At 45.3% G+C, this 22,802-nt stretch overlaps 1 protein-coding gene across 2 annotated transcripts in view; it reads left to right on the top strand.

The window, feature by feature from the left end:
- Window positions 1–19,522, top strand: part of aspa (aspartoacylase) — a 44,506-nt gene extending 24,984 nt beyond the window's left edge. The window contains exons 4-7 of one of the 2 annotated variants that reach the window (XR_015073257.1): window positions 2,397–2,504; window positions 6,899–7,008; window positions 10,098–10,630; window positions 17,854–19,522. Coding sequence is in view for 1 of the 2 variants with exons in the window: in XM_085964854.1 (XP_085820980.1) it covers window positions 2,397–2,504; window positions 6,899–7,008; window positions 10,098–10,295 (416 nt within the window). In the remaining variant the exon portion in view is untranslated. Of the gene's footprint in view, window positions 1–2,396; window positions 2,505–6,898; window positions 7,009–10,097; window positions 14,824–17,853 lie in introns of those variants that run through there. The other variant, XM_085964854.1, reaches the window with a different exon arrangement.
- The last annotated feature ends 3,280 nt before the right edge of the window (window positions 19,523–22,802 follow it).

Here is a 22,802-nt window from a genome sequence, read left to right as displayed (position 1 = left end):
GTGCCACAGGCTCTCTGACTTCCCCAACAATTCAAACAAGCAGCATTACTCTTTATTGGAGGAAATACAGATGATGTCGGGATTGAGTTTGGCTGCAGTGAAAAGGTCTTGTGTAATAACTGGTGCAGGGCATCCCTCGATAATATACAACCACTGCCAATTAGAGTTCTCGTCCAGGCTTCTCTGCATCCACATGGTGAAAATAACTCGAGCAGTTTGTCGAGAGAGAGAGAGAGCTTCTGTAGACAGTGTGCTTTTTTTTGCCTCCTTTTCCCAATAAGGCACCATCCAGAACTGATAGGGTGGAGAACCTCTTTCTCAGACCTCTGTGGAAACAGAAATAGGGGGAATTGAGGATTCTGCCAATATAATACGATAAAATGTGATCAGTTGATATCACAATGTAGTTCACTCTGAATGCACTGGCAATTGGACTTAGAGCCTGATTATTCCCTCCACTTGTGCCAGTGTATATGTTATATTTTGTACAAATATACACAATTCCTTAACTCACTTTGCATAGCCAGCTCTATGAACCTTTGTTAAAACTCCACATTAATTGATTTTTTGATGGAAACTGTGGCTGAATTCTGAAAGCGTTTAACATTTCCATCCCTTTCTCAGTACTAATTAGGATCCCCCAAGTGAATTAACGCTTTTTTATGGCAGCAATTTCCCAGTTTGTCAACTGTGATAATGAGCAAAGGTTCCTTTAATTCATGTTTGCACTATCATTGCAAATGCAACATTTAACCTTTGTAATTCACCTTTTCTCACAACATCTCGGGTGCTGAAAAGACAGCACAGCATAAAATAGTACAAACAATCAAAAATAAAGATAAAGGAAAGATTTGCAATCACGGTCGCTGGGTCAAAATCCTGGAACTCCCTCCCCAACAGCATTGTGGGAGTACCTTCACCACACTGACTGCAGCGGTTCAAGAAGGCGGCTCACCACCACCTTCTCGAGGGCAATTAGGGATGGGCAATAATTGCTGGCCTGGCCAGCGACACCCACATCCCATAAAAATGAATTTTAAAAAAAAAGACCTGCACCCTCTCTAGCTACTTTTACAATGGTCTTAATGCAATTTCCAATTGCTGTCACGTGCAAGTATTCTGGCTGAGATGCCTGAAAACTGCAGGCGAGAGATGAGTCTAACCCAGGCCATTATTCGACTTCCACCAAGATGTTACATTGCTAAGACTCTTGTTTGCCAAGGTCAATCTTAAGAGAAATTGCTTTCAACTTCAAAGAGGAAAGTTTCCTTAAAACATAGGAATTTTGTCAGCGGTCAGTCATTCTAGCATTCGACACATTCAGGAGTGCACAGAATTCTGTAAGTAAATAGTACAAACAATCGAAAATAAAGAAAAAGGAAAGATTTGCAATCACAGTCGCCGGGTCAAAATCCTGGAACTCCCTAACAGCACTGTGGGAGCACCTTCACCACACGGACTGCAGAGGTTCAAGAAGGCAACTCACCACCACCTTCTCGAGGGCAATTAGGGATGGGCAATAAATGTCAGCCTTGCCAGCGATGCCCACATCCTGCAAATGAATTTTTAAAAATATAGCGCCTTTCACGGCCTCGGCTCGTCCTAAAGCGCTTTACAGACAATTAAGTATAAAAAAAGTATTGGGGATGGGGAAAAAGGGCTCTTTGTGAGCAGGGCAGTTGGAGGAAGGAGGTCACATGATGAACCCTCCAGGAATATGTCCAATCAGAGTTGGTAACCCTAAACCCACTGGATTTTCCCCATTCCGATGTGGAAACAGCCAATGATACAACTAACAGGTCATATACATAACTGTGCATTTGCACCTGATTCAATGACATTCTATCTCTCCAGAAATCACATTTTGCAAACCTAAGGCCAGATTTTCCTATCGGGCAGGAGTCACTGACAGGGCCAGCTTTGCACCCTCCTGTTCTCCTGCGCTCTGGCCCCAATGGATCTTCTCAGGCTCATTTCGATGTTTGTGGCAGGCTCCAGGTGGTTTTTTGCACTGCTGCCAGGTCACCCATGGAGGGTAGTGCCCCATGGGCGATAGTGCGGGTTGGTGTGGCACCAGACAATGTGGCCTAATGCCAGCATTGCCAAAGCAATAATGATGGGAGATGATGCCCACCAAATATGGGTGGGAATATTTAGTGCCCGCTGTCATTTCCAGCACAAAATTCCTGGAAGTGGCAACAGGGGTTGGTAAAGCTGCTGAAATGGAGCCTGCCACATTTCCCACTCCCATCTTCCCAGAAACTGCCTTTAAAGCCGTCGGAAAATTCAGCCTCTAGTCTTTTGAAATGTTACAGGATCTCAAAATTTCAAAACGTGCCTTGCCTCTAATCCCCATCACTTACCTGTTTGTTTTATTTTTTGTCTCCCTCCTACAGGTCTTGAAATAGGTCCTCAACCTCAAGGAGTGATCAGGGCCAATATTTTAGAAAACATGCGGAAGCTGGTTAATACTGCCTTGGATTTCACACATTTCTACAATGAAGGTGGGACTTAACTCAGCACGTGCGTGTAACGCAGGCACCATGGCATCCTCATTGACCAGCCGGATAATGACCGCTTTTAAAATGCTGATTACTCACAGTGCGCAAACCCTTCACTCTTTGCTCCAGCGCTCATATATTTTCATATAGTTACTCAGTCCTGGAACGGTGGCCGGGCTCTGACACAAGTTGGCACTTTGCCCTTCCCAGAACCAGCAATGCCTTTGTCCGACCATAAGAGGAGCTGACTGATCATTATTGCGCCGCAAATATTTGTCTGAAAAGGCCACCATGGTAAGCCGGCTCTTTGACAGGGGCCAGATTATCCCCGTCCTACAGCTGGCAGACAAAATTCACCCCACCCAGTGTGACTTCTAAGGGTAGATGTTCGGAGTCCTTACCCATGGATAGGTAGCTGGCCTGCTGCAAGTGCGGATCACAGAATTACAGGCAGCGGCCCACGATTTTCTGACCTGCGCACGTGGCGGGCCAGGTACCCTCACCACAGGAATGGAGCTAGAAAACGGGGTTGACGTATGACGAAAGGTTGAGCAGGTTGGGCCTATATTCATTGGAGTTTAGGAGAATGAGAGGGGACCTTATTGAAACATATAAGATTCTGAAGGGGCTCGACAAGGTAGATGCAGAGAGGATGTTTCCCCTCATGGGGGAATCTAGAACTAGGGGGCACAGTTTCAGAATAAGGGGGCACCCATTTAAGACGGAGATGAGGAGGAACTTCTTCTCTCAGAGGGTCGTGAATCTTTGAAATTCTCTACCCCAGAGAGCTGTGGAGGCGGAGTCATTGAATATATTCAAGGTGGAGATTGACAGATTTTTGAACTACAGGGGAGTCGAGGGGTATGGGGAGAGAGCGGGAAAGTGGCCAAGATTGGATCAGCCATGATCTTATTGAATGGCGGAGCAGGCTCGAGGGGCCAATTGGCCGACTCCTGCTCCTGTTTCTTATGCTCTTATGACTTGCATTTCTATAGCCCCTTTCATAGCCTCAGGACGCCCCAAAGCGTTTTACAGCCAATGAAGTATTTTTGATGTGTAGTCGCTGTTGTAATGTAGGAAATCAATCCTGTACTGTTATTGGCAAACTAAACACTCCCTCCATGTCTTAGCCAGGCTCTAAAAGCCCGGCTGTGAGGCAACCTCCTCTCCCCTTCCCCCCACCACCACCCCCCCCCAGCCGCCCACCTACCCCCAGAACTATATCTTTTTCCACAACAAAACCCTGTACATACATTCATACATTCCCCTCACCCCCTTTGAACCATATTTGCCACTAGACCAAAGAAACCTACAAAAAGCTCAGAAATACCCCTACGTTCCGCTGTTTTGAACTGTAGTCTGGTAGGTCACAGCGAACATGAGAGGCTTCATAATTCCTATAGACATAAGTCTGTGCCTATTTGGCCTTCCCACTTGAGAGCGAGCCTCCCTGCCCCCGCCACCCCCCCCCCCCCCAACAACATGTAGTCTTGTTCAACTGTTGCCGCTTGCTGCAACAATATGTATTACTCCACTGTGGTGAGATGCAACCATCCCCACAACAAACCTCTGGTTGAAACGACTGTGGGACGTATGCCAGTCATAATGGGTAATGTAACGACTCCACCTGGAGATCTGAAGGTTACCAGGCCGGCTGGAGTCCTCTACAGAAACCCTACAGGATGTGGTTTCCCCTCTATGATTCCCAATAAAGTTCCCAGTCTTGAATGTGTCATCAAGGAGTGGCTCAGCAAAACTCAGAATGGAAGACTGAGGAGATACTAATCCCAGACAGCCCCGTCCTACCTATTGTCAGTCTTGGATCAGTGGTACCGCTTTCACCTCGGAAGGTTGTGAGTTTAACCCCACTCCAGAGATTTGAGCACATAATCCAGGCTGACACAGTATTGAGGGAGTGCTGCAGTGTGAAAGGTTTCCATCTTTCAGATGAGATGTTAAACCAATATCCCATCTATCTACTCAGGTAGACATAAAGGGGGAAACATTCAGCTGTTTGCACCTCCCATTAGCGCCTTAAGAGGGCGCTAATGGGGCACAAAGCAACTAGCGCCCCGGCACGGCGATGTTTGCGCCGCTCGCAAAATTAACTAGACATTTTGCGGCGGCGCTAAACACTACCGCCACGATCTCCTACACCCGCAGATTATGACGTCATTCGAGTGCGCAACGCCCCGTTAGCGTCCCGGACTGGATATTGAGTGGCGCCCCCTGCCTTACCGCCTGCCGCTAGCAACGACAGGTTGAGGGGAGCGTTTTGCAGTCAGAAAGGGACTGAGGGAGCGCTCTTTAAAGGCGACCGCTTCCTGCCTTTTTTTGTCGGTGACATTTTTGCACCACGCATTCTGAGAGAGAGAGAGAGAGAGAGACTTCTGGAGAGATTCAACGCTGTGTGAAGGAGTTTTGAGTACTGAGCAGCACTTTGCAGGTTTATTTTGATTTGACCTTCCTTGCTTCGCCAGCACTCTGAGTTAGCGCCTCGTTCCTCGGCCTTTGCGCCTTAAGACAGGTGTGAAGCACCTGATTGAGCGCTCCAATCACCTCCAGAGGTGATAATTAGCGCCAGGTGCTAAACTTTGCGCATGGCCGATAATGGCGCCCCAAATGGGTCGATACCGAATTTTTCCCCCAAAAGGTCCTGTACCACTATTTGAAGAAGAGCACGGGGTTATCCTGGTGTCCTGGGCAACACTTTTCCCTTAACTAACACCAGTAAAACAGATTATCTAGTTAGTTATCCCCTCCTCTGCCCCCTGCTTAAAATCTGTTACATCTCTAACTTTTTCCAGTTCTGATGAAGGGTCATCGACCTGAAACGTTAACTCTGTTTCTCTCTCCACAGATGCTGCCTGACCTGCTGAGTATTTCCAGCGTTTGCTGGTTTTATTTCAGATTTCCAGCATCCGCAGTATTTTGCTTTTGTATTAGTTATTTATCTCATTGTTGTTCGTATGACCTTACTGTGTACAAATTGGCAGCGGTGTGTCCTTACATGGCAACAGTGACTATTCACTGTGAAGTGTGTCCGGGGTGTCCTGAGGACGTAACAGGCACAATATAAATACTTTTTTCTTTAAGCAGCCAATTTAAGAATGGCATTGGTCCAGGGTGCAGGTTGTCTCTCTGCCCTCTCAAATGGAAAATGGTAGATAAAGTGGGAAATCTAAAATGAAGGGGAGAAAAGGTAAATTGCCAGCATAAGAGACTCTGGGGGAAAAATTCCGTTGTTTGCGCCTCCCGTTAGCGCCTTAAAAGGGCGCTAATGGGGCGCAAAACAACGAGCGCCCGTGCGCGGCGATGTTTGCGCCGCTCACGAAATTAACTAGACATTTTGCGGCGGCGCTAAACACTACCGCCGCGATCGCCTACACCGGCAGATCGCGACGTCAGTCGCGTGCGCAACGCCCCGGTAGCGCACTGGACTGGATATTGAGTGGCGCCCCCTGCCTTATCACCTGCCGCTAGCAACGACAGGTTGAGGGGAGCGTTTTGCAGTCGGGAAGGGACTGGGGGAGCGCTATTTAAAGGCGACCGCTTCCTGCCTTTTTTTGTTGGTGACATTTTTGCACCACGCATTGAGAGAGAGAGAGACTTCTGGAGAGATTCAACGCTGTATGAAGGAGTTTTGGGTACTGAGCAGCACTTTGCAGGTTCATTTTGATTTGACCTTCCTTGTATCGATTTAGAAGAGACTGTGGGGGCTGCACTCTGAGCTCTTTCCCTGGGCCTCTCCATTGTCCTTTCCCGCAGATTTGATGTACAGGTCTCTCCAGGCCGAGATTCAAGGCTGCAATGAGCAGGGTGTGGCTGGAGAGTAAGATCGACCCACCCCTTTAAGAACTGGCCGGTGCCAGTGTGTCTGTGTTCCATTGCTGACTGACATCACATGAGCTTCACCAGGGCTCTGAGGTAGCGCCTCACTCCTCAGCCTTTGCGCCTTAAGACAGTTTTGAAATGCCTGATTTAGCGCTCCAATCAGCTCCAGGGGTGATAAAAGCCAAGTTTGCAGTCGGAGGCAATAATTAGCGCCAGGCGCTAATCTTTGCGCCCGGCCGATAATTGTGCCCCATTGACTTCAATGGAAAAGAGAATTGGGCAAAGTGTAAAATGCGCTGCCCATTTGCTATCGCCCATTTTGCACAACCGCCAGTCGAGTTTCACCTCGCAGTGTCCCGTAGAGTAAAGAGTCTCGATTTACTCTGCTCCTATTCTCAACCAGATACTTGTCCAGTTGCTTTTTTAACGGGGTTCATCGGGGAAAGATGGTGAGAACACTGGCCGACCCCGTCAACCTGATCCAACCTCCGAGGTCATCCTTGTAGCTCTTAACGGCTTGTGAGATTCAAGAGCCCGCTCACCCAATATTTATTTACATCTAGGCAAGGAATTCCCTCCATGCACCCTTGACGTTTACAGAGCTTTTGAGAAAGTCAATTTCCCCAGGGATTCAGAAGGACAGATTAATGCGGTCATTCACCCTCAGCTGCAGGTAAGTGATTTTTTTGTTGTTGTTGTTTGGATACAGCAAGTATTGATTTTCTTCCTGCCTTCCTCACTTGAAGGTTGGGTTTGGTTCTATGGGTTTCAATCACCCACTGATACTTTGCTCAAATGGCCATAAGTCATTTGTGGGACTCAGAGTGAAGGTCAGCAAGCTATCTTACCGTGGAGGCCGCTACAGCAGAACGCAATCCTGTCCTTGCCCAACATTCCACACAACACGTACGTCCAGTGGAAGTTGCACATAAAGCAATCGGGAGCCGGAACCCTGGTCAATATTTCTTCTCTCGACCCCAGTAGTGGTCCAATTGACACTCTGGCTGAGATCAGCTAACTCATTACAGACCAGAGATTGAACAAAGGAGCTTCCTAATCCTTGTGGTTCAGCTGCTCACTAGGAGTGAGCCTTCGGGGCAGTGGTAGCATTCCTGTCTCTGGGCCAGAAAGTGCAGGGTTTGAACCCCACCCCAGACAGTCCTGGCAAATGGAGTCGGAGCTCTGGCTTTGAATTCTGGATACTTGTATCCGATGGCCCCCCACCCTCATCGTATGGTTTGTGAGAGCCCATAAACCCTCTCGCTGTATAGGACTAACCACCCTACCAGCTGGTATAAAGATGATTACGGCCATGGAAGCAGCGTTAACGCAGACTGTTAATCATCCTGCAGTCCTTCCACTACTTCACACTGTTCCCCAAAGGGAACAGCAGGAAGACACGAAAAGAAGAACTGCATAAATTTGCTCAGCCATATTGGGGAGGGCGGTGGGGGCTAGACTTTTGCAGGGTGTTAGAGGTACCTAGTAGCTGTCTGGGTGACCTAACTGTGACCTAATCAGAAGATCGAATGTTTGAGTTCTGGGGCTGCCTGTTGCTTATTTGTCCCTTCCTTAGTGAGATGAGATAGGGCCCTGGTGAGACCCCACCTGGAGTATTGTGTATAGTTTTGGTCTCCTTACCTAACGAAGAATATACTTGCCATAGAGGGAGTTCAACCAATGTTCACCAGACTGGTTCCTGGGATGGGGGGGATTGTCCTATGAGGAGAGATTGAGTAGACTAGGCCTATATTCTCTAGAGTTTAGAAGAATGAGAGGTGATCTCATTGAAATATACAAAATTCTTACAGGGCTTGACAGGGTAGATGCAGGGAGGATGTTTCCCCTGGCTGAGGTGTCTAGAACCAGGGGTCACAGTCTCAGAATAAGGGGTCGGCCATTTAGGACTGAGATGAGGAGAAATTTCTTCACTCAGAGGGTGGTGAATCTTTGGAATTCTCTACCCCAGAGGGCTGTGGAGGCTCCGTCGCTGAGTATATTCAAGACAGAGATTGATAGATTTTTTAATACTAAGGGAATTAAGGGATATGGGGATAGTGCAGGAAAGTGGAGATGAGGTAGAAGATCAGCCATAATCTCATTGAATGGCGGAGCGGGCTCGAAGGGCCGAATGGCCGACTCCTGCTCCTATTTCTTATGTTCTTATGTTCTTGTGTTATGCAGTGTTTGGGCCAGACCAGTCAATATGATGCCGCATTTGAACTATTGTTGTATAAACCCCAAAGCCGCAGTATATTAAGACTCTGATACATGTCCTACGACACAAAAGGTGCCATGATTCATTGCTGGTCTATGCAGCATTAGCTGATCTTAGTTTTTGCCGTTCTCTTAGTCCCCTTGGGCTGAGAAGGGGAGAAAGCAGGGAGGCTTCCTTCTTTTGATTGTTATCTAGTAACTTCTGTGTTGTGTGCTTGTGGATGCCATGGGGCATTTTCCTATGTTAAAGGCACTATATAAATGCAATTTGCTGTTGTGATCTGATGAGAACAGGAACAGGGTTGGCTGTGATGCTCTCCATGTTTGAATAGCCTGCCAGTATTAATTATCTAGGCTCACATATGAAGCATGGCCCCTTGGGCGAGGTACCTGAGCGTTACTGTTGCTTGTACTCCAGCATAAATCAGCACATTCGGGAGAGGAAGGTGAGAAAGGCAGAAAGCCAAGTTTTATTTTAAATCCTCCCTTGTATGGTGTCTTTCAAATCTCATCTGAACTGACTTAAGAGATTGATTAGAGAACACTGAACAGAGACCTTTCAACTCAGGGTTGAACGTCTGTATGTGACTTATTGCACCTCACCCACTGCTACCCCCTACCCTTAGAACCACGTCCACCCACCCCTGACAACATTTCCATTGCTTTGGACAAAAAAAATTAACCTCCTCTTAAAAAGTATAGTTTATCAGATCACCGGGTCGGAGTCTACACATACAGGTGTGAGCAAACCAATGCAGCAGGTTAGACATTGCGCTTTCACCCGTAGGACATTGTTTTTTTTATTTGTTTATGGGATGTGGGCGCAGCTGGCAAGGCCAGCATTTATTGCCCATCCGTAATTGCCCTCGAGAAGGTGGTGGTGAGCCGCTTTCTTGAACCACTGCAGTCTGTGTGGTGAAGGTACTCCCACAGTGCTGTTCCTAGGTAGGGAGTTCCAGGATTTTGACCCAGCGACCATGAAGGAATGGCCGATATACTTCTAAGTCAGGATGGTTTGTGACTTGGAGGTGGTGGTGTTCCCATGCGCCTGCTGCCCTTGTCCTTCTAGGTGGAAGAGGTCGCGGGTTTGGGAGGTGCTGCTGAAGAAACCTTGGCGAGTTGCTGCAGTGCATCTTGAAGATGGTACACACAGGTTTAACCTCAGTCCTGAGGGGATGTGGGTCTTCTCACTCTCCGAGCTATAAGAATCCTAAGTGAACAGCCTAAATCCAGTTCCTAATAGGCATGGGCTGACAGCAGAAAAGCTGCCATTAATTTAGCAATAACATGACCAAATGCGAGAATGTCACACTGGTGGATTAGGATTTGCTGTTCTGCAGTTGAGACTGAAGCACGTTGCTGGGCAGAGTAGAGGGAGCTTCACTCTGCATTTAATTGTGGAGTGCCTGACTTGGGAGTGCTTGCTGCTGACTTGAAACATACAAAATTGTCGGCCATGGTGTGATCAGAAGTCTCCATGTAACACAAATACCACAAAGAAAATGTTACTCTTGAAGTATTTCATTGTCCTTTTTTGTCTTGCAGGACAGTGACTGGAAACAACTGAAGCCAGGTGACCCCTCGTTCCTAACCCTGGATGGAAAGACGATCCCGTACAATGGAAGCAGCACTGTGTACCCAGTGTTTGTGAATGAAGCCGCTTATTACGAGAAAGAGTCGGCCTTTCTGTTAACTCAGAAAGTAACTCTGAGGGCAAACAGTGTGAAGGTTTCCAAAGCTTAATGTAAAGGATTCTCCAGGAGGTCTTAACTGCTGTTTATCAGACCAAAGACTAATTCCACCAACACTATGCATTAGAAGAGAACAAGTGTTGCTGCTTTTAATTATTTTTCTCTTTTATAAAAAAAAAAAAAAGTTTACCAGTCTGTTTTGAGCAGCAAGTATCTCATTCGAATTACTGTCAGCTGATGGGAGGCACGGATTGCAGGGTGAGATAAGTCTTCCTTTCTCCTAATCCCTGTGGCACAAGATGTTCTATCTACAGGAAACATTCGATTTACCGGCACCTAAATAACCGGAAATCTCGGTTAACCGGCAAAATTCAGGAGTAGGTTCAGGTAAGTTTTACTTCTGCCTTCCTCGATCTGTTGCTGTGCAAGGGTGTGGCTGCAGCTGTTGCTAAGCTACAGAGATGCTTGGAACTTGTGGCCATTGTTCTGAACCTGTTGCTTTATACGGAGCTCTCATCCGTATCTTTTACTATAACTTTCGGTTAGCCGGAATTTTTGATGAACTGGCACCACGTCGGTCCCGTCGGTGCCGGATAAAAAAAAGTTTCCTGTATGTACTCAGCTGAGAATGTGAAAAACTTGCTCTTTTGAGTAGTTGCTCTCGCTTGTCCTGGGCACCAACAAGACCAAGGTCACCGGCTTGAGAATGCAGTGCTGACACCAACGTTCCATCAGCCAAGTCTTTTCTTTTTTTAATTGAATGGAAATAAATTTTCCCTTGACCCACTGAGCACTACAAAAATGTGAAATGCAGATTAATTTTAGATTAATACCATAGAGTGACTTTACAACAACTTGTACTGTATTTATATAGCGTCTTTAACGTAGTGAAAAGCCCCAAGGTGCTTCACAGGAGTATTGTAAGACAAAAATTTTTTTGACACCGAGCCACATAAGGAGAAATTAGGGCAGGTGACCAAAGCTTAAGTTTACAACAGTACAAGGGTTCATTTTGCTCTGATTTCCTACGCCGCACTGTGATGTGATAAGCCGTTACGTATATGCAAGATACTTAAAAAAAAACACACACCACTGAATGAATGGTTAAAAATCTTTGAAATAACAATTAGGTTATTTTGTTGGGATCCATCCAGAAGTGATACCTTCGACATATAAATTATGCATAATGGCATGCAAAAGAATGCACAACTTTATAACGCTATTTAGACAGTGTCCAGTATGATCTTAAGTGGTAAAACTAATGGGAAGCCTCAGGGATACGTTCTGGCTGCATTCCTTTTCATCTACATGGTGTGTACACCAGAGCCTAAAGCAACAGTCACCATCTGAAATGGTAGCATCTTCAATTCTTAGACAGATAACCTAGAAACAAGAGATGAGCATTTTACAGGAAACTTTGGTTTATCCGGAGGTTAACTGTCCAGAATGCTCGAGCCACCAGCAAAAATCAGGAGCCGTTTCGTTAAATTTTTTTTCTTTTCGTTGCTTTTTTTTCACCAGTCAGGCTCTGCAAGGTCTCACTGAAGCTGTTGCTAAGCTACAGAGACGCTTGCAAGGTACGGCCAACTGTTTAGAAGCTGTTGCTAAGCAACAGGGTTTGTTGCCAGATACGGAGCTGAAAATCTCCGTATGTTTCAACATTAGCGCTGGTTTGTCCGGCAGTTTTGATGGGACGGCAACAGCTCGGTCCCGTCGGTGCCGGATATCACAAAGTTTCCTGTATCATCTATACTATCTACCAACCTTCCAATAGAAGAGGTGGAAATGAATATCAAAGTTTCACTACCCTTCAGACACCTCAGGCAAAGCAACAGGACAACCGAGGAGCTCCCTTGTGAAGATCTTAATGCCTTTGTGACCATATCCAAATGATAACAGAATATGGGAGTTTTATGTGAGGTGTAACACAACTTAGGTAGCCAGCATAACATTGAACACAGAAAACTATTGAGTGGACGTTCCAGACCAAGCTGGAAATTGAAAAGCTATTGTTAGAAAGATGCGTTGATGGGGTGAGATGAAGAAGGGTGGGAGGAGGCTTGTGTGGAGCATAAACCCCAGTGTGGACCTGTTGAACTGAATGGCCTGTTTCTGTGCTGTAAATACATTGTAATACTTTGGCCGTGATTTTGCCGACCGAGGTGGGTCTGGGGCGGGTGTCGCGGTCCCAACCCGCTGCCTACTGCAGCCTGCACTCTCCAAGTGATTTTTTATTGATTGGGCTTGTTAAGCCTGTCCTGAGAGATTCCCGGCCAATTAAAAGGAAGCGGGTCTGATGATGTCATTTGATGACGTGTCATCAGCCGATTTCCTTAAAGGGGCCATGTCCAAACTGATTTGGGCAGTTCTGCTGTCAGTGTTCTACAGCATTGAGGTACTGCAAACACTGACGAGCACTGCACAAAGGTGCATGGCTGCACCCAGGCTCTCCCATGACTCCCTCCATATGCTTATGGAGGGAGACACAGCACGCAGGGAGGTTCTCTTCCCTTCCCATGGGTGGAAGAGACCTCCCCAGGAGACCGATGCAGCCTGGTTGCACATTGCACAGGAGGACACAAGCAGGGATGTCGTCAGGAGGACCAGGCTGCAGTGGCGCAAACCTTTCAATGATAGGAGCAGATCACGAAACATTACTGCCAAGCCACACTCAGCCTCATCCTGCTGTGCCACTCATCACATCCCCATCACTCTGCCTTCCCTACCCTACTCCTGCACATCCTTACTCACACCAACTTACCTTGCACCTACCTCCACCCATCCCTCTCTATCTACATTATCACTTCCCCATCTCACTAGCCACCCCTCACACTCATCCTCATCCTACTGCAAGCATACCAACTAACAACACACAAGGGTAGGCACTTGGGTGGTTTAGCCAATGTTCATGTGAAGTTTCTGCTAATGTGTTGTCAAAAATTGAAATCTGTATTTTCAACACTTTACTTTATTGGAGAGATCTGTGCTCGCCTTTGGAATGGTGAGCACAGGTCTGTCCAATAAGGTAAAGTGAGTTCTCTGAGCGGCGGCAAAATTCAGCCCTTTGTTTCTGCAGAGACCTGGAGGTGGGAACAGCATCAAGTAGGCAGAATGCTAATGGATAAATAGGAAATACTTGGAAACATCTGAGAGAGTGCAAAGGCCAAAGATCGTTATGTTTAAAAAAAAGGCTTACTTGCCCTAAAGACCCTAAAGAGAACGATGGCAGTGCTTTTGACTTGTGTCAGGGTTGGACTAAACATCACACATGCCATATTATACTTTGTGTATCTACATGAAAATTCTCCGGAGACTGTTTTATCCCTTGCTTCACAAGGCACACTTGAATTCACCACATGTGAATCCTTGTAACATCTTCCCCGTGTAGGAGCATAAATTGGTGACAACCATACTCTCCTATAACGCTTTGAGGTGAGAAGCAAGTTTAAATCTGATGCATCTCTTTAAACTTGATATGAGGAATTGCAGATAACCGGCAGACAGCAGCTGGATTAACTACATTCCAATCGAGCGTAGTGAAATTGATGGTTTAATATTATTTGTGAAACAATTCTTTCCTCCCATTAGATCCCCACCGCCACACGTTCTATTTTCGTTAAGAGGGTTGCAATAGACTGGGCTGCAGACTTGTGCACAGCCTGGTGTCAATCCTAATATAAGTCGTGTTTCAGCAGGGTTGGTCGGGCTTTTCATCCTTTGGGATGGCAGGTTGTGTTACTATAATGAGCTCCATTTAGATGAGCTGAGAGCTACCAGGACTTGAGCACTGGGTTGGAAATGAGTTTGAAGGTCAAGCAATACTGAAGTTCAAAGTTATGTCCTCTGACTAGAGAAGGGATGCCCAATTACTGGGACCTTCCCCAATTTATTTCTGAGTTTCTGTATTCAAAATACAATTCTGAACTTTGGCCTTGTGTTTACCTTGTGTGACTGAAGTATAAATTTTTTTAAAGGTATCTTTTGAAGGTATGAAGTGATTTGTCCACCTTATATCTATACGACCAGATAGCTTCTTTTTTTCTATTTTAAATCTAACTCACGGGCAAGTCCTTCAAAAGTAATAATCTCAGAAATTCCCAGAGTAGCTGGATATTTCCTTTATGAATAACTGAAGTTTATATTTCAACTAATCTCAGGGCAAAGATTAACATTAAACACCTTATTTCCCGACAGAAGAACTCAAATTATTTTGGGCAGTATCTTTTAAACCAGTTTTCCCATGTAATCCCAGATAGAGAATTTTCCTAAATATTGCGCTAATTTTACTCATGCTTATTATAACTATCACAAATGTCTATAAATTTAATATATTTATGTTTTGAATGTACCCATGCTTTAATTATGTGTTTTTAGAAGATCAACATTAGTTATTGGCGTACCATGGCTAACTATGCAAACTCTAGCCAATCAGGGAGCCTTCTGGGGTAAAAATGGCAGCCATGTTGTTTTTTTTTAAGTGGTATGCAAGTCTCCTGTAGGAAATCTACTAGCTTGTGTCGGCTGAAACTTTGTCTTTTGTTTAATAGTTTCTTCATTAAAGATAGTTTTTTTGAACCACTGTTGTGTTTCGGAGTCCATTTTAACAACATTAAAAAATATTTAGATAAAACTTTTTAAAATGAAGTGCGAACAAAAAATTTGATTGACTCTCATGTTAGAAACATAGAAACATAGAAGATAGGAGCAGGAGTAGGCCATTCAGCCACTCGAGCCTGTTCCGCCATTTAATGAGATCATGGCTGATCATCCAAATTCAGTATCCTGTCCCTGCTTTCTCCCCATATCCCTTGATCCCTTCAGCCTTAAGAAATATATCTAACACTTTCTTGAATAAGTTGGCCTCAACGGCCTTCTGTGGTAGAGAATTCCACAGGTTCACCACTCTCTGGGTGAAGAAATTCCTCCTCATCTCAGTCCTAAATGGCTTACCCCTTATCCTTAGACTGTGACCCCTGGTTCTGGACTCCCCCGCCATCGGGAACATCCTTCCTGCATCTAGTCTGTCTAGTCCTGTTAGAATTAAAAAAGTTTCAATGAGATCCCCTCTCATTCTTCTAAACTCTAGCGAATATAAGCCTAATCGACCCAATCTCTCTTCATACGTCATATGTTCTTTATCTTGCTTTGTTTTCTGTTTTATTTTAACCCGTGAACTATTTTGGTTTAAATGTATTGAGTGCCGGATGAGATTATCCGGCCTGGTTAAAGTAGTTACTGAACCTAGCAACACAAAGGAACTGATTTAACATCCATCATTAATTCAGGGTTCATCAGAAATTCCAATATTTTAGCTCTGTATATGAATTCAACGGTTCCACATGTTGCTTTTCCCAGTGATGTCATTGCATAAAATTTTAATTGAAGGAAATGAGAGAAAGAAGATATTCAAGTTAACAGCAGGCTTGACAGGTGGGATGATGTTAGCTGCTAGAATTCCCACCTCTGGTGCCCCCCATGTACTGTACGCCTACATGAAGCAGGTGTACCGCACTCAAAGCTAGCAGAAGTGGAACTCGCTAAATGCTGCTAGGCCAGTTTCTTTAAAACAATCGGCTGCAGTAAATTTACAGGCCTTCTGGAAAGAGGTCCATTTTTTTGAGAATTGATCACTGTTCTGCTGGCTCTTACCTTCAGCGACTTGTCAACGCTGTGAAATGCGACCCCTCCTGAGTAGGCTCATCCACAGTGCAGATACCAATGTGAGCACTCACCCACTATATGAAAATTGCCTGACCCTGGAATAAATGGATGGCAGAAGGGACGTCCTGCTCTTCACACTGTAAACTTTATTCTAAGATGACTCTGACTCTCCAGTTTCCCCCGCCTATGTATCTCCTTTCAGTCACAAGATGAAGGTTCGGATGAAGGAAGCTCTCTGGCCCATTTGATTTCATTCAGAATATCGGATCTAATATCTTCCCATCCAAATATCTTACTGTTTCTTAAATGAGTCCAGTGTCCTGGCCTCAACCACCCTTGCTGGCAACTTATTCCATCTGTGAAGTCCAATCCCAAACTTACTCTTCACAACGTTGAATTGTCTTGTCCTGCAGCCCCATCTTAGCTGAAAGGATTATTTCTGGTTTACTTTCTCTGTCCTATTAAGCATTACATACCTCTGTAAGTTGTCACTTTTCAACGCTGAGAGCCCTAGCCTACCAAATCATTCCCTTTTGGTCTTCCCTCTGACACTTGTTGGTCTCCCCATTGTAGGGTCTGGGTGGTCCCCCTATTGCCATGGCAACCAAAACTGTCTGGGTTCAGCCAAGACATTGTACACTGGTTGCAGCTTCAGTATGGGGGCTTGAACTCAGTTGATTGGGCAGCGTAACCCAGCTTTCTTAATTACTACCTCATGCTGTTTAGATAGGGTGAGCAATGCTGCAGCTAACACCTCTCGGTCTCTCTCTACTTCCTGCTGGGCAAGTTCTATCCCACCCATGGAGTACACATGCCCCCTATTCTCCTATTCTTCCAGCATGCAATATGATGACTACTGCCAATTGTATTCTAACAGACCCACATCACCAAATAAACGGTGCAAAGCACCTAACATCACGTGAAGGAAAGTGAGCCGGTGGTCACAGTGGGGGGAACATAGTGCATGGCCAGTCCCTTGAAATTGGCATTGCCAAAGTTCTTGGAAGTTATCTATTGCCTGCTTGTCAGCTGAGAGATGGTGTGAACCATGAGAGGACCTAAACCTAGAGAAAATAACAACTGTTGTTATGTAGGCAACTGAGGCAACTAGCTTGCACACAGCAAGAAAATGAAATGAATGGTAAGTTAATCTGATTGTAGTGGTGTGGTTGAGAGAAGAATGCTGGAAGCACTCTCTGCTCATCTTCACATTGTACCCAGGGATCTTTCAATCCCCCTAATCAGGGCCTCAATTTAACATCTCATCTGAAAGACAGTACCTTTGACAAGACAGCACTCCATCAGTACTGCACTTTAGTGTCAGTCCAGATTATGTGCTCAAGTCCTGGAGCACAGTTTGAACTGAGAATGTTCAGACTCGGTGTTGAAAGTTTTACCATCTGTGCTAAAGTGACATTTGATTCCAATCGAACCACCTTCTCATTACAGCTTTAGCATCCATGTGAACAGGCAGTAAAAAATGTTTATTCATTCACAGGATGTGGCAAGGCCAGCATTTATTGCCCATCCCTAATTGCCTTGCTAGGCCATTCAGAATCAACCACATTGCTGTGGGTCTGGAGTCACATCTAGGCCAGACCGGGTAAGGATGGCAGATTTCCTTCCCTGAAGGACATTAGTGAACCAGATAGGTTTTTACAACAATCCAGTAGTTTTATGGTCACCATTAGCTTTTTATTCCAAATTTATTTAATTAATATTCCCCAGCTACCGTGGTGGGATTTGAACTCTTCCTTCCAGGATTATTAGGCTAGGCTTCTGCATTACTAGTCCAGGAAAATTACCACTATGCTACCCTTCCCGTGTAATAATTTTCCACATTGTGACACATGAGTAATTTTCTTAACTTTATACGATATTTGTCCTTCCTCCCTTTCCCCCACACACAGAATACTGACTCCCACATGTGTATTCCCTTTTGCCATCAGGATAGTTGATGATGGCCCTACCCACCCCAGCCACAGTCTGTTCGTCCTCCTACCATCTGGAAGACGCTACAGATGCATTCGCACCCGTACGACCAGATTTAGGAACAGCTTCTTTCCCAGGGCTGTCATCCTACTGAACTCCACAAATAAACACTAAAGCCTGCACATCTGCCAATGCACTTTATTATGGTCATATTTATGCTAATATATATGTACAAATGTATGTTGAAATGTTTAAGTGTCCTAATCCAAATTGTACACTCTCGGGAGCCGCAAGCCTACATTTCGTTGTACTGCACTTGTGCACTAACAATGACAATAAAAGTTGATTTGATTTGGATTTGAAGCCATGAATCTCACAGGTGGCAGTGTCAATGCTGCTCCTTGGATCACGTACTTTCCTACAGGAATTTCTCCCTTGGACTCCACATATTGCAGAGAAGCACAAATTGATTCCCCGGGAAAGTTTGAACATAAATGTCAATTAAAAACTGGGATTAAAACTCAAAATCTCCATTACAGATTTGTTTCTAACCACAAAGCTACATAAAGCTAGGCTGTCACTCCAGTGCAGTGCTGAGGGAGTGCTGCGCTGTCTTTCGGAAGAGACGTTAAACCGAGGCCCCGTCTGCTCTCTCAGGTGGATGTAAAAGATCCCACAGCACTATTTCAAAGAAGAGCAGGGGAGTTATCCCCAGTGTCCTGGCCAATATTTATCCCTCAACCAGCATAACAAAAACATTATCTGGTTATTATCGCATTGCTGTTTGTGGGAGCTTGCTGTGCGCAAATTGGCTGCTGCGTTTCCCACATTACAACAGTGACTCCACTTCCAAAGTACTTCATTGACTGTAAAGCGCTTTGAGACGTCTGGTGGTCGTGAAAGGCGCTATAGAAAGCTACTTATTTCCGTGAGTTTTGCGATCAACAGAAAGGATTGGTAATGGGATGCTAACATTTATATCAAAAAAATAATTTTTAAAGATTCGAAACAATTAGGATTGTGGGAAGGCCCAGCAATAATTTTTATTGTGCTTCAATTATGTACAAGTGTGTTTACGGTGCAGTTTTGTACTGTTGGTTAAATTATCATCTGTGCAGATGTACAAGCAAGAGTGCAGTACCATCTTCTGTCCTGGAGAGGGTGGTCTCTCCCCTGCATGCTCTGGTGGAGCACGAATTGCACTGACACAGAAATCCAAGTGCAGACCTGTCACAGGGGGAGGAGGGAGGGCTTCAGTCCAACTCTTCACATGATCCACTGTCACTTAATTGAGAGGTTGAGCGTAAAGTGGAATCAATCAGCTTGCCGAACTCAAAAGGCTTCCAGCCCCACTGTGACCGTACAAATATTCAGACACTTCTCAGATCTTGTACTGTGCCCCCGGACCGCAGTAGATTTCCCTCTTAAGCAAACCATGGGATCAAGGTTGAAATGTGGTCAACCGTGTCACTGGAAGCTCACGGGCATGAGTAAAAGCCAAATTGGATTCCTGCCAAACTATAGAACATCCGATCATATCTTCACCCTACAGACCCTAATTGACAAACACGTTCACCATAACAAAAGCAAAATCTACGCATGCTTTGTAGATTTCCAGAAGGCTTTCGACTCCATCTGGCATGACGGTTTATTCCTGAAACTTATCGAAAGCGGGGTAGGAGGTAAAACATATGATGTAATTAAATCAATGTATACAAACAATAAATGTGCAGTTAAAATTGGAGACAAACAAACAAAATACTTCCCACAGGGGCGGGGGGTGACGCAGGGCTCGCCAATCTCACCGACACTCTTTAATATTTACATTAATGGATTGGCAAAACTACTTGAACAATCTACAGCACCCGGCCTCACCCTATATGAATCCAAGGTTAAATTCCTCCTCTATGCCGACGACCTGGTTCTGCTGTCACCAACTAAGGAGGGTCTACAGCAGAACCTGGACCTGCTGGAGTCGTACTGCCAGACTTGGGCCCTGACAATAAATCCCCAAAAAACCAAAGTCCTTGTGTTCCAGCAAAGATCCAAACAACATGGACCCACAATAAATTTCACAGTAGGAACAACCAAAATTGAACAAACCACTCACTACACATACTTGGGCTTAAAAATCAGTTCTACGGGAAACTTCAAACTGGCTGTGAATGAACTGAAAGAGAAAGCAAGAAGGGCTTTCTATGCCATCAAAAAATCAATCCAAATAGAAATCCCAATTAGCATTTGGCTCAAAATTTTCAAATCAGTAATTGAACCAATTGCACTCTAAGGCAGTGAGGTCTGGGGACCACTAACACAACAAGATTTTGCAAAATGGGACAAACACCCAATTGAGATCCTACATGCGGAATTCTGTAAAAGTATCCTCCGGACTCAAAGGAAAACAGTAAACAACGCATGCAGGGCGGAACTAGGCCAATACCCATTAATAATCACTATCCAAAAAAGAGCCACCAAATTTTGGAATCACCTACAAATGAGCAACCCCCAATGCTATCACTACGACGCCCTGAAATGCCAAGAGCTGACCATAAAGAAGAATACCCTCAGTCAACTAGTCCTGGGACTCAATAAAGTAACTAATAACAATACTAACAATAACCAGCCCCAGGACAGTGACAGGGTAACACAAAGAATTCGACCCAACACAATCGTCGCTAAGCAAAAGGAAAAATATCTGTCATATTGGGCAGAAACAACAAAAACCCAAAGCAAACTCAATTGCTACTTGGCCCTAAACAGACAATACAACATAGCTGATTACCTGACCATGGTAAAGGATAACAAACTGAGAAGAACCTTGACAAGGTACAGACTTAGCGAACATAGCCTAGCGATCGAAAAAGGCAGACACAGGCAGACCAGGCTGCCAAGAGAAGACAGGATATGCTCTCACTGCAGTCAGGGAGTAGTTGAGACAGAGATGCACTTCCTCACAGCCTGTGGAAAATATCAGGGCATCAGAGAGAATTTCTATCAAAAATTCTCACAAATATGCCCTGAATTCAGAAATCTGACTGACAACCAAAAACTCCCATTCCTACTGGGGGAGGAGAGAAGCTGTGTAACACTGGCGGCACACTATGTTACAGCTTGCCATGAACAGAGGGACAACCAGTAAACTAAGACAAGAGTATATATAAACAAGGCGAAAATATATTTATAAACTCAGGGATATACCTGTTTATACACTGTATGAATGGAACCGCGTTTATGTGTTCAACCATAAATGTATTTTGATGCTTTGGCAACATAAGATGTACCTTATCATGCCAATAAAGCGATTTGTATTGTATTGTATTGTATGCACACACGGACTAGCATTCCACGGCAGGGGCCATTGCAACTCGGATGCAGTAAAGCAACAGTTCACTTCTATCATGATTCATGCCAGAGGTGGCCTTGACGTTAAATTGCAAAGACTAAAATATTGGAGTGTGAACTGATTACGTTGCCAATTATTCCGCGAGGTTCTACTCAATGTTCCCTGCGAGTTGCGCTTTGCTGTTTCCTTTAATGCGCGGTCCCTTTAAATTTCTGCGCATGCACGGTATTTACAGTGTAAAAGCCGGTGAGCGGCCTGCACGGGACCTTCCCGATTACTGCGCGGCTGCGCGCGCGCACCTTAGTGGGAACATTGGCTATATCGATCAGGAAAGACTGAACAGGCTGGGGCTCTTTTTCTAGAAAAGAGAAGACTGAGGGGTGACCTGATAGAGGTCTTTAAGATTATGAAGGGGTTCAATAGGGCAGAGGTAGAGAAAATGTTTCTGCTTGCGGGAGAGACCAGAACTAGAAGTCCATAAATATAAGATAGTCACTAATAAATCCAATTGGGAATGCAGGAGAAACTTCTTTACCCAGAGAGTGATGAGAATGTGGAACTCGCTACCACAGGGAGTGGTTGAAGCGAATAGTACAGATGCATTTAACGAGAAGCTAGATAAATACACGAGGGAGAAAGGAATAGAGGGATATGTTGCTGGGGTGAGATGAAGAGGGGTGTGAGGAGATTCAAATGGAGCATAATGTGATTGGCATCCCATCCACCACCTTAAACATTCACTCCCTCCACCACTGGCGTACCGTGGCTGCAGTGTGTGCCATCTACAAGATGCACTGCAGCAACTCGCCAAGGCTTCTTCGGCAGCACCTCCCAAACCCGCGACCTCTTCCACCTAGAAGGACAAGGGCAGCAGGCGCATGGGAACACCACCACCTCCAAGTTCCCCTCCAATCACACACCATCCTGGCTTAGAAGTATATCGCCGATCCTTCATTGTCGCTGGGTCAAAATCCTGGAACTCCCTCCCTAACAGCACTGTGGGCGTACTTTCACCACACGGACAGCAGCGGTTCAAGAAGGTGGCTCACCACCACCTTCTCAAGGGCAATTAGGGATGGGCAATAAATGCTGGCCTTGCCAGCGACGCCCACATTCCATAAATGAATTTAAAAAAAATAAACACCAGCACGGACTTCAAACTAGTAAGAGGTGGGGGGGGGCTACAAGAAACATAAGCAGCCTACATATAAACAAAACAGGAAAAGTGAGCATAGGAAGAAATAAAGTAAGTGAGGACATTGACGGCAAGGGAGCAAATAGAGTTATGGAACAGGAGTCTAAAAAGATGGTTAAACATAAAGTGAGAGGTAATCTTATTAAAAATGAGTTAAACTGTCTGTACAGCAATGCACACAGTGGCCTAGAAATTCAGTTGCGTTCGCCAGCCGTTAGCGCCATAAGAGGGGTAGATTTCGAGCGCTAGGCACTTAGCGCCCGGGCACAGACCGATCTGCGCCTACGCCCAACTTCAGTTGACATTTAGCGCCGGCGCAAAGTGTTTGCGCCCGCTCAGCTGCGCGCGCAGCTTATGACGTCATTTCGTCGTGCAACGCTGTTTGTGCGCCCCAAACCGGAACTTCAGTGGCGCCCGCCCAATGTGGG

The sequence above is a fragment of the Somniosus microcephalus genome, chromosome 22 (genome assembly GCF_052327205.1).
Source record: "Somniosus microcephalus isolate GS21.2 chromosome 22, FLI_Smic_1.0, whole genome shotgun sequence".
NCBI classification, from domain to species: Eukaryota; Metazoa; Chordata; class Chondrichthyes; order Squaliformes; family Somniosidae; genus Somniosus; species Somniosus microcephalus.
This window is presented reverse-complemented; position numbering and strand designations above follow the sequence as displayed.